The sequence below is a fragment of the Dendropsophus ebraccatus genome, chromosome 12 (assembly GCF_027789765.1).
Source record: "Dendropsophus ebraccatus isolate aDenEbr1 chromosome 12, aDenEbr1.pat, whole genome shotgun sequence".
Taxonomy (NCBI): Eukaryota; Metazoa; Chordata; class Amphibia; order Anura; family Hylidae; genus Dendropsophus; species Dendropsophus ebraccatus.
Window position 1 is genome coordinate 12,930,566 of NC_091465.1, and position 12,205 is coordinate 12,942,770.

General features: G+C 42.6%; 1 protein-coding gene across 1 annotated transcript; it reads right to left on the bottom strand.

The window, feature by feature from the left end:
- Positions 1-217: 217 nt before the first annotated feature.
- LOC138769105 (nicotinamide N-methyltransferase-like) lies at positions 218-7,833 on the bottom strand. The gene is made up of 3 exons (XM_069947329.1): positions 7,671-7,833; positions 2,303-2,510; positions 218-1,572 (listed from the first exon to the last, which is right to left on the bottom strand). Exons 1-3 carry the CDS (start codon positions 7,819-7,821, stop codon positions 1,149-1,151), a joined length of 783 nt encoding a protein of 260 aa, XP_069803430.1. The 5' UTR covers positions 7,822-7,833; the 3' UTR covers positions 218-1,148.
- Positions 7,834-12,205: the final 4,372 nt, after the last annotated feature.

Sequence of the window (12,205 nt, forward strand, 5' to 3'; positions counted from 1 at the left end):
TAGGTTCACACTGCGTTTTTGCAATCCATTTTTTTCATCCGTTTTTTTTGCAAAAAACTGATGAAAAACGGATGCATTTGTGTGCATCCGTTTTAATCCGTTTTTTCATTGACTTCCATTATAAAAAAAAAAACGGATCAAAACGAATCCTTTTTTTTTTAACGGACACAAAAGTAGTGTTGACACTACTTTTGTGTCTGTTAAAAAAAAAACTGATCCTTTTTTTTTTATAATGAAAGTCAATGGAAAAGCAGATCAAAACGGATGCACACAAATGCATCTGTTTTTTTTTTCATCCGTTTTTCGGATGAAACGGATAAAAAACACGGATAGCAAAAACGCAGTGTGAACCTAGCCTTATACCATAACTATTGGTCATTCTAAGATGATGCAATATACCAGTTGATGATGCAAAACTGATGATGCAAACTTTTTGAAAATTAGAGCCAATTTCAAAATTTGATCATCATTTTCGATCTTACCACCCCAAAATTAGTTAAGTTCAACTGTTTTCATGTCGGAACCTTTTTGGCTGTTGACCAGTGATTATTAAACCATAATTTCAAGATTTACTTATAAACTCAAGACCTGTGAACTTAAAGGGTTTATTCCAAGATTAAATAGTATTCTTTACCACAAGATGAGGGTAAGTAGCTAAATGTATCTGACCTTTAGGACCTCAAGCGACTGAAAAAACAGAGGTCAAATATAACTTAACTTATTGGAGGGATAGCATGCATGTGTGCTACCATGGCATTATTTACTCTCTATGGGACTTCTGAACACTGACAAGAGCTAAATTTTGCAAAGTTTGGAATTGCAGAAATATAATGAAAAGACCTGGGAAAAAAAAAACCTGGTGAAAAAGTATAGTTTTGGCAACTTTTGGGGTTATATACTTTGGTATACTTTTTACAAACTGTATACAAAAGTATAGACAACTACACTTTTCTATGCAGAAGCATATCACAAAAATTACCAAACCATATGTATACATGTTGTTTTTTTGTTTCGGTTTTTACACGGAACCCCATAGGGCATGTATGTTTTTATACATCTACATAGTGGCATATGTTAAAGCCTTCCTTTGGGGGTATATGTCTGGAATCCTATGCTCAACCTAAACCTAGTTTAAATTTGTACTTTTCTTATTTCCCCTTATGAGCTGCAATGACTATGACACCCTTATAGTCGATAAGGTCACTCACATTCGTTCTCTTCTTAACCTTACAGTCATCAATAACAAATCCTTCTCCAACTAGAGCTTTCCTGACAAATTCCTCATCATATGTTACAGCATGGAGCTTGTCTTTACCCACTGTATAATATGTTCTCTCTAAACACCCAAGTAATATGAGCTGTCCTCCAGGTTTCAGCAACCCTGAGAACTTCCTCAGATATCTGATGTAATCATCTTGGTCTTTGCTGATCTCATCTAGAAGCCAAGCGCTGATGATACAATCGGCTGGTGGTAAGACTATCGGATCCGTCATATTCTCTTTCTTGAGGTCACATTTTACAACATGTTGAGCGGCTGATCTCACTTTTCCTTCTTTGTCCTCTAGCAGGTCACTGAAAGAAATAGAATATATATATTTTTTAAGTGATTATCATTAGAGATGAGCGAACCGGGTTCGGGTTCGAGTCGATCCGAACGTTCGGCATTTGATTAGCGGGGGCTGCTGAACTTGGATAAAGCTCTAAGGTTGTTTGAAAAACATGGATACAGCCGATGACTATATCCATGATTTCCACATAGCCTTAGGGCTTTATCCAACTTCAGCAGCCACCGCTAATCAAATGCCGAAAGTTCGGGTTCGGATCGACTCGAGCATGCTCCAGGTTCGCTCATCTCTAATTGTCATCAATGAAGAGCTCAGTAGTTACTATTGAACTATTGACTTCAACTACTGGTAAAACAAAACAAAACAAAAAAGCCCAACTTACACTCCTTTCCAACAGTAATAATATTATACAGGGCTAGAGATGACTAAATTCATTCTAAACAAATCAAATTATTTGTGAAAAATCACCAAAATTGGTTTGGATTTTGAAATACAAAGATTTTTGGGGATTTATTTCAGGTGACTCATGTGTAAGAGAGAAGGGTAGGCTCCCAAGATCCTTTACACTGAGCATAGAGGCTCAGTGTTCTGCGCGGCACCAGCAAACGTGTGCGGCCGAGTATAAATCAGCTGCCAAATTCTAATCAAATCCGGTGCCCGATTCGTGCAGTTCTACCTAAAATGACTGTTGTGAGAGTCACTTATGTGAAAGTAAATTATCTGCTCAAATCCTTTACCTCTCTCCTTCTACGTCTGCATGAATTTGTGTAATATGTCCCCAATCAAATGCCCCTGTCCGTGAGTCCAGCCATCTCTTCAGCTCCAGGATGCATCTGTCACTGATCTTCAGCACTATGATGTGTTTGAAAAACTCACAGGTGGCATAGAGATGATAGACTAGGGAACTAGAACTGAAGTCGACCAGGACATCTCCTTTAATTTGACCTGGAGGGGGGGAATCAGTTTTGAGGCATTTAAGATATATTAATTCTCTTAGTATTTCCAGCAACAAATGGAAACATTGGGGGACATTTATCAAACCGGTGTAAAGTAGAATTGTCTTAGTTGCCCCAGCAACCAATCAGATTCCACTTTTTTTTCCCAAAGAATCTGCGAGGAATGAAAAGATGAATCTGATTGGTCTCTAGGGACAACTAAGACAATTGTACTTTACACCAGTTTGATAAATCTCCGCCATTGCTTTTTCAATGAAAAAAAAAGGGGGAGGGGGCTTTATACTTTTTTTATTTGCTTGTACTGGTCAATGCTATACCACTGCACAGCATTGATCCGTCAGATCGGCACTCTGCTACTGCCTAAAACAGAGGAGCAGACAGCACAGAGGTAAGTAAAGGCACTATTATACAGTACATAGTGATTGTATGCCGAATCAGGCAGATATCGTCCCGTGTAATAAAGAGAAGAATCAGCTGTTATATTCCTATAGGTGTGGGGATGCTTATTAAATAGACAGTTTTCTTACCTTCAACTTCAGCACCGTTTTCCCGAAATCTTGTATTTTAATGTCATGCTTAATATGAGGATCGTTGCACTGGTGGCAGTACTACAACTCTCAAAGCACCAATCCATCTGCCTGACTCTTTTCAATAATATGTGTCCCTAGCTACATCACTGCAGATAACTCATAAAGAAGAAGGGGATGGGGAGGATTTGGACAGAGAGGCCATAGTACCTTCCCTCAGTGCACACATTTTTGGTCAAACTCGTTAAGATTCGTAAATCAAATTTTCCTTTAAAAAAAAAAAAAAAAAAACAGCCAAACTATAGTAGCTACAATACTGGGACTATTACAGAAAAAATAAAGAATGTTGTTGTAAAAGTGTCAAAAGTAGGAAAATCACCATTGAAAAAATTGTCAACCATCCAATTTCTGATAATTATGAGGAGGGCACCACCCAATATAAAGTATATAGGGTGCTAAAATGCTAAGAAATCAGGATATATAGAACAAAGTAAAAGCAAAGCACTATAATAGCACACCTGTATAGTGTTACAAAAACAATTCATTTTATTTTATTAAAGCACAGAAAAAACTTTAAAAACATTTAAAAACATACACTCAGTACAGATCAAAATAAGCTGAACTATAACCTTTGTCCAAAACCGGCAATGGTGTACTGCCTATTCCATGAGTGAGGGAAACAAATGAAAAACTTGTGCATATAGGAATAGGAGAAAACATGTATTGGTATTTAGATATGCATGATAAACTGCAGTAGAGTATACAACCTGCACCAAGGACTGTCACCAGACAGTTGGTATGAACACGCCCAACGCGCTGCGTCGCACAGTGCGACTTCACTGAGGGAATAGGCAGTACACCATTGCCGGTTTTGGACAGAGGTTATAGTTCAGCTTATTTTGATCTGTATTATGAGTGTATGTTTTTAAATGTTTTTAAAGTTTTTTTCTGTGCTTTAATAAAATAAAATGAATTGTTTTTGTAACACTATACAGGTGTGCTATTATAGTCCTTTTCTTTTTCTTTGTTCTATATAAACCATCCAATTTCGTCCATTCCTCTTCTCTCTGTCCCTTTATCACTCTGTTAGTCTCTCCCTGCTCTGCTGTAACTGCCGGCTGCCATCCTGCTCTCTCCTCCACACACAGCTGACTGGCCACCTCTGTTATAAAGGGTGGCCACAATGGAGTTGATCAGATATATTTTTTAACCCCTTCATGATCTAAGATCATTGATGCACGGATGTCCGGGTCAAATTGAAGCAATGTTCCTCCTCGTCTTCTAAGAGCCATAGTGCTTTTATTATTCCATTTACAAGGCTGGTTGGGGTGTAATTTTTTCGCCATGATCTCTAGTTTTTAACCCCTTAACGACACGGGCATATATTTATGCTCCTGCAGCCTGGGCCTTGGCGCAAACGGGCATAAATGTACACCCCACAGCGTTTAAGTGTAAGTGACGGGAGCATCTCTGGTCGCTTAGCGATCGGGACACCCGCAGTGTGTCTGCGGGGGTCCTGATCGCACTACCCGACTGCCGGAAGTATGCTCCTTACCTCCATGCAGTCTGATCTTCACTCTTTTGATAGAGCCTGCCACAGGCCTGCAGATGAGACTGATCCCTGCTATTCTATGGCATAGCAGTGATCAGTGTGTGCAATCTAATGTAGTAATGTAATAGTCACCTAAGGGGACTATAAAAGTGTAAAAAAAAAAAATTAAAAGTTTTAGGGTACAAACACACACACCGTATACACAGCAGATACGCAGCAGATTTGATGGTGCAGATTTGATGCTGTGTTCAGTTATTTAGATCTAATCTGCTGCATATTTGTTGCGTATTTGTTGCGTATTTGCTGCGTGTGTTTATACCCTTAGGGTGCGTTCACACCTACAGGATCTGCAGCTGGCTACAATGTATGAGACTATGGAGAGGGCTGGCTACTATATAACAGGCTATTGAGAGGGCTGACTTTTATATAAGACTATTTTGGAGGGCTGACTTCTATATAAAACACTATTGGGGACAGCTGGCTACTATGTAAGAGACTATGGGGAAGGGCTGGCTACTATATAAGAAACTTGGGGAGGGCTAACTACTATATAAATGACTATGGGGGAGGGCTGGCTACTATATAAGAGACTATGAGGGAGGGCTGGCTACTATATAAGAGACTATGGGGGAGGGCTGGCTACTATATAAGAGACTATGGGGGAGGGCTGGCTACTATATAAGAGACTATGGGGGAGGGCTGGCTACTATAAAAGAGACTATGGGGGAGGGCTGGCTACTATATAAGAGACTATGGGGGAGGGCTGGCTACTATATAAGAAACTTGGGGAGGGCTAACTACTATATAAATGACTATGGGGGAGGGCTGGCTACTATATAAGAGACTATGAGGGAGGGCTGGCTACTATATAAGAGACTATGGGGGAGGGCTGGCTACTATATAAGAGACTATGGGGGAGGGCTGGCTACTATATAAGAGACTATGGGGGAGGGCTGGCTACTATAAAAGAGACTATGGAGGAGGGCTGGCTACTATATAAGAGACTATGGGGGAGGGCTGGCTACTATAAAAGAGACTATGGGGGAGGGCTGGCTACTATAAAAGAGACTTGGGGAGGGCCGGCTTCTACATAACATACTATGAGGGAGGGTTGGCTACTATATAACATACTATATGGGAGGGCTGGCTACTATATAAAATACTATGGGGACGGCTGGATATTATATAAGAGACTTGGGGAGGGCTGGCTTCTACATAACATACTATGAGGGAGGGCTGGCTACTATATAACATACTATGGGGAGGGCTGGCTACTATATAACATACTGTGAGGGAGGGATGGCTACTATATAACATACTATGGGGAGGGTTGGCTATTATATAAGAGACTTTGGGAGGGCTGGATTCTATATAACATACTATGGGGGAGGGCTGGCTACCATGTATGAGACTATGGGGAGGGCTGGCTACTATGTGTGAGACTATGGGGAGGGCTGGCTACTATATAACAGGCTATTAAGAGGGCTGACTTTTATATAATACTATTGTGGAGTGCTGGCTTCTATATAAGACACTATTGGGAGGGCTGGCTACTATATAAGACACCATTGAAGGCTGGCTACTAGATGGAGCACTACTGGAAGGGCTGGCTACTATATGGGACATTTTGGGGGGTGACTATTATATGGGTCACCATTGGAAGGGCTGGCTACTATATGAGGCACCATTAGTAGGGCTAGCTGCTATGTGGGGCAATATTGGGAGGGCTGGTTACTATGTGGGACACTATTGAAGGGGTTGCCTACTGCATAGGGCAGTTATGGGATTAGCTACTGCTTGGGGGAAATGATGGGTAACCATTGGGGTTGGGGTTTAAACATATGATAGCTATTTATCTCATCAAAGTGCACAGTGCTGGGAGCAGGCCCGCTTCTGCCATGAGGCGGAATGAGTCTTCCGCCTCAGGCGGCAGATTTTGCGGTCCGGCAGGGGGCGGCATTATGTCCCCCCTGCTGTCATTTTTGTTGAGTATCACTTAACAAAAATGACAGCGGCCGCTCACCTGTCCCGTCACCCGCGCTCTCCACATCCCGTCAGGTCCCGCGATGTCACCCTGCAGCTGTCACGGACCTCCAGGCTGTGTTTAGTGAGTGCACAGGGTCGGTGGGGGACGCGCTGGGGTGATCGCGGGACCTGACGGGATGTGGAGACAGCAGAGAGTGCGGGCCGGCTGCGGTGTGAGACAGGCGAGTGGATGGCTGCGGCCGCGGGGGGGGGGGGGGGGGGGGGGGGGTCTTGGGCGGGTTACCGGCCATCACTCGGGGCGGCCGCCTGAGGTCTGCCTCAGGCGGCAGAAACCCCAGAATCGGCCCTGGCTGGGAGATGAACAAAATTGACAGTGCCAGGACTGCTGTATGCTAATCTGCTGAATGCCCTCTTCAATAAATTAAGTTGGCCCACGACTTTGTCTAATTTTTTTAATTTTGGCCCACCGTGTATTTGAGTTTGACACCCCTGTCCTACACTATCATAGTCACAAAAAAGGTTACACAATGGCATTGATCAGTCACAAATTGGCGCATAGCAGATTTTACAGTAAAGCTGAGTTCACACTATGTTTTTGCTATCCTTTTTTTTTTTTTTTCAAAAACGGATGGAAAAATGGAGGGATTTGTGTACATCCATTTTGTGTGCATTAAAAAAAACCAGATGCGTTTTGATTTGTGTTTTTTTTTTTTTTAATGAAAGTCAATGGAAAAAAATGATCAAAGTGGATGCACACAAATTCATCCATTTTTCCATCTGTTTTTTGCAAAATTGAATGGAAAAAAAAATAGATTACAGAAACATAGTGTGAACCCAGCCTTAGTGCAACTTAAAAATTTTAGATCCCCTCAATTACTCACGATACATTTTCTTAGGTCCTGTTATTGCAGAGGAGAAATCAATGACTTTCCTTAACCCCAACCCACATTCAAAAATAAAGGCTTTCCTCTGGTGACAGGGGGGGGGGGGGGGTTGTCACCAAGGAAGAGTTTGCCCTATTAGTATTCAGTTGTTTGCAATTGTGTAAAACCAAATAAGCAACAATTCATGATACAGTACGTACCCTCTGAGAAGATTCTTCTAAGATTTTCAATGGGAAATATCAAGGCATCATCTACAAAGACATTTTTAGATTTATCTGAGAAATAATGCTCCAAGTGTTGTCTGGAATCATAGCCATGTACAGGATAGTGCTTATGGGTGCTGCAAGCCATCCTGTAATCTTGTATAGCAGACCGGGTGATTTCCTCTACACCGGGGCACATGGTCTTTATATAATAGCCAGGAATTAATATACAAAACATGATGGGAACATTTACTGCTCACATCAGGAGACAGTCATGGGAAAATGTCTTATGATAGATTCAAGTGTTAAAATAAGCAAATCTATTTTAATGTAAACATAACAATGGGGGAAAAAAATCCCAGAAATTTGTCATTTGTCAGTCTGTAATGGTTTCTAAAGAAAGTGATGGAAGAATTGACTGTGAGCTGCACTGACTTGGCCACTGCCTATTGGAGTAAAATAATTATGGTAATCAGATAATAGAGCACACTATCAATTATTATCATACTGAGAAAATAAAGCCACCAGGCAAATGGAGCCTCGGCTTGTTTAACCCCCTAAATGCAAATTCACATGCATCTACCTGAGGGGTTGCTCTATATCAGCACAAGCCTAAGTATTTGCACATGAATTAGTCAAACTGTAGCAAAATCGTACAAAGACAATTTAACTTTAATTTACGTCAGCAAGTAGGGATAGTTCCCAGCAACCAACCATTGCCCCTGTCTCCTGTTCTTTGATCTAACCATTGCCCAAGTCTCCTGTTGCTATAGCTAATTCTTCCTCTGTTGCTGTATCTGATAGTCTCTGCTATCCCCCATTACTGTTCCTATAGTCACCTTGTTACTAGAGATGGGCGAATACTAAAATTCTTGGGTGCTCATTATTTGAGTCAAATGGTCGTCAATAGGAGACTCGAGCATTTTTGCAGGGGACCAAAGCTCTGCACAGGGAAGGTTGCCTGACAACATGGAAACCTCAGAAAATGATGGAAATACCACGGAATAGACAGAAAACAACAGGAGCAGCATGCATGGATGTCTCTTAGGCTGGGAAACAGCCTGGTGGTGACCCTCTAGACAATTTTGGGCGACAGTATAGTGGCGAGCCTGGAGGTGACCCTCAGAAACAATTGGTTTGAAAAAGTACGGTGGTGCACTTCTGAATGACTGAGATTGTAGGTGAACCCCCTAGAATTGTAGTCTGGCAAACCTTGGTGGTGAACCTCTAAATTACATAGTTTGACTGAGACTGCATTTTCCAGTGAACCCAAGAGTGGCTTGGTTAGACTGAGATAGCAGCTAAACCACCCACAAATTAAGCCTTGCACAGCATGGCGGTGACAACAGAGTGACCAAGTTAGATGAGGTAGCAGGTGAAACATTTGTGCAAAAAACAGCAATGTGAATCCAGCTCCAACCAGTGCGATAAAAATCCAAATTTATTCAAAAATACATAGTTAAAATTACATGGAAGTCCACAGAGGGAAAAACCGATGCGTTTCAGAGCCTGAGCTCCTTAGTCATGGCTGATTTTCTTGTTCTTGCCATAGCAGGCGAAACACCCAAAAATTCAGCCTGACACAGCATGGCGGTCACAACAGAGTGACCAAGTTAGATGAGGTAGCAGGTAAACCACCCAAAAATTTAGCCTGCCACAGCATGGCGGTGACAACAGATTGACCAAGTTCGACTGAGGTAGCAGGTGAACCACCCAAAAATTTTGCCTGACACAGCATGGCGGTGACAACAGATTGATCAAGTTTGACTGAGGTAGCAGGTGAACCACCCAAGAATTTTGCCTGACACAGCATGGCGGTAACAACAGATTGACCAAGTTCGACTGAGGTAGAGCGGTCATCAATGAGATTCCAGTCAAAAGGCTGTAGTTGACCCTCCTAAAAATAGTTTTTGAGTGTCTGTAGTGGACCCTCTTAAAAAAAATGATTGGAGAGAGGGCCTCTAGGTGGCACTCCATAAACATTGTTTGAAGAGAGCCAGTTGGTCCTCTGAAAAATTGCCTGTTGCTCAGAGTTTGTGTAAGAAGAGATAGAGGAGGACAAGAGGATACATGAAGAATCTTTATTTTGAGCTGCTTCCCCCCTGTGGAGAGTTGGTTTACGTTAAAATCCAGCCATTATTCTTTTTAATAAGCATCAGCCTGTCAGCACTGTCAGTTGATAGGCGGGTACGCTTATCAGTGATTATGCCCTGTCTAAAATGTTTCTAACGCAAGGGTCACGGGAAAGGCAGCCTAACATGAAATCCCCACACGCAAGAATTCCCTCTCCTCAATAGGCTGACTCTCCATTTCCTCCTCCTCTTCAGCCCATACACGCTTAACAGATAAGAAGGAATGAGCATACTGTATGTACTCTCTTCAGTCTCGCAAATAGTCTCCTCCTCATCCTCCCCCTCCTCCAATACGCCCTGATAAACAGGTCTGAGGGGGGTATGGCTATCAAGCAACTTTACTTCTTTCCCCATCTAATGTGACATGTGCAAAGCCTCTGACTCTGCCAAGGCAGCGGGATGGTGACGCTGACCATCTGTGTTGACTCCTCAAAGGGGCTTAACACCTAAAATATATCAGACATCCACATCCACTCCTCATTGTAGACTTGAGGAAGCGGACTAACCTGACTACCAGTTCTCATGGAAGTTGTCATCTGGCAGTCTACAATCGCTCTGCAGTGCTGGTAAACCCTGGCTAACATGTTTAACTTGGAATTGCATCGCGTAGGCACGTCACCTAAGCTCATCAGTTTCAGCACCTCCAGTTGCAACTTACCCACGGCAGTGCTGCTGAGCCCAGAGCTACCGACTGAAGACGCTGTGCTCATGGATGGTAATTAAGAGGAGGAGGAGGAGTTGGAGGAAGAGGCCTGAAAAAACGTGACTGAGATAGGCCCCTCAATCCTCGGTGTGGGCAGCACATGAGTGAACCCAGGGTCAGACACGGTGACAGGTGCTACCCCGTCTAACTTGGTCACGCTGTTGTCACCCCCATGCTGTGTCAGGCTACATTTTTTGGGACAGAAAGCTTTTAGATGTAGTTAGGTAGGAAGGGACCCCCAAAAGCCCTTGTTAGGGCTAAAAGTATAAAAACCATATATTAAGAAGCTGTTGTGACACAGTCAGTGTGTTCAGACACCCACTGCTAGTGTATATGGCTGTATACTGTGATTGCGGGATAATACCTTTTATCTTACTACTACTGATTTGCGCAGTCTGGGTCCTGTAAAGAAGTTGAACGGCTCTTTCATTTTATTATTGTAAAAAACAATTACAGTGGTGCCTTGGATTTCCAGCATAATTCGTTCCAGGACCGTGCTTGTAATCCAAATCCACTCAAACCAAAGCAAATTTTCCCATAAGAAATCACTGATATGCAGACAATTAGTTCCACACCTCAAAAAAAAAATGATTTTTATTCTGAATGTAATGTAGAACAGATGAAACAAAGAATGAGAAACAGCTGAATATATATATTATATTATTAGTTACTGTACAGTTTAGCAATCAGCATGTAGAGTGTAATGTATAGTACGTGCATAAGAACGAAAAAAACAACAGCAGTTTATAGGATAGAACTGCCGATCCAAATAATGCAGTAGCCTAGTACAACAGAATAGAGAAGCAGGGCTGCTGTCAGAGGTCTGTGTGGACAGCATGACAGCAATGGGGAAGGGGGTGGGTTCAGCATGGACCAATCAGGAAGTGAGAATCACAGAGCTGTGCAGGAGGACAGTGACAAATCTTTTCTATACAGCAGTGTGAATGGCTGAGTGTTAGTGTAGGCACATTATAGCAGCAATGTTTATAGCTGAGTGTAAGTGCAGGCACATTATAGCAGGAATGGAAAGGTTGAGAAACACAAGGGCTGGCAGAGACTGCAGGGAACATGAAGTAGGAAGGAAGTGGATCTGCTATGATTTGGAAGGTGAGGGAGACTTCCTGGGTCAGAATACAGTGCTGTACACCACACTATGCAGACCATGCCCCTCCTCCACTCCCCCTTCCACCCAGTACAGGGAGCTCTTAAACCAAAGCAATGCTCTTAAACCAAGTTACAATTTTGAAAAACTGTGAGCTTGTCTTGCAAAACACTCTTAAACCAAGCTACCACTATATTTACCTCATCTGACAGTATAGTGGAAGGGGGTCCCCCATTCTATAGAAAGATGTAGGACCTGCATCTATCAGACATTTAAGGCTCATCCTTTGGTATGCCCTGAATGCCTAGGATGGGAACAACCTATAAGTTTCCGGTTAGCATAGTCTAAGGTAAGAAAATATTATTGGCAAAAGCTGGTAGACCACCTTCATTTTTAGACTGTAGACTATGGAGGGGAAAACAGTGGCGGGGCTGTGCACTGATTGGCTGAGGGGGCCTACGAGAATCGGGAGCCTCAGATGCAGCCGGAGCGCAGAACAGGTAATGTATGCTGTGAGCGGCGGGGGGTTAAAGAGGCCAATGTTACATACTCAAAGAGGAATGACAATTCCGCTGTGGGTATGAAACCCCATTGA

Excerpts from the sequence above, each read along its gene's own strand:
- LOC138769105 (XM_069947329.1), bottom strand. The coding sequence starts at position 7,821 with ATGGCTTGCAGCACCCATAAGCACTATCCTGTACATGGCTATGATTCC. Across the intron at positions 2,511-7,670 it reads TAGAAGAATCTTCTCAGAGG|GTCAAATTAAAGGAGATGTC; the intron begins GTACGTACTGTA and ends CCCCCCCTCCAG. Across the intron at positions 1,573-2,302 it reads GCAGACGTAGAAGGAGAGAG|TGACCTGCTAGAGGACAAAG; the intron begins GTAAAGGATTTG and ends TATTTCTTTCAG.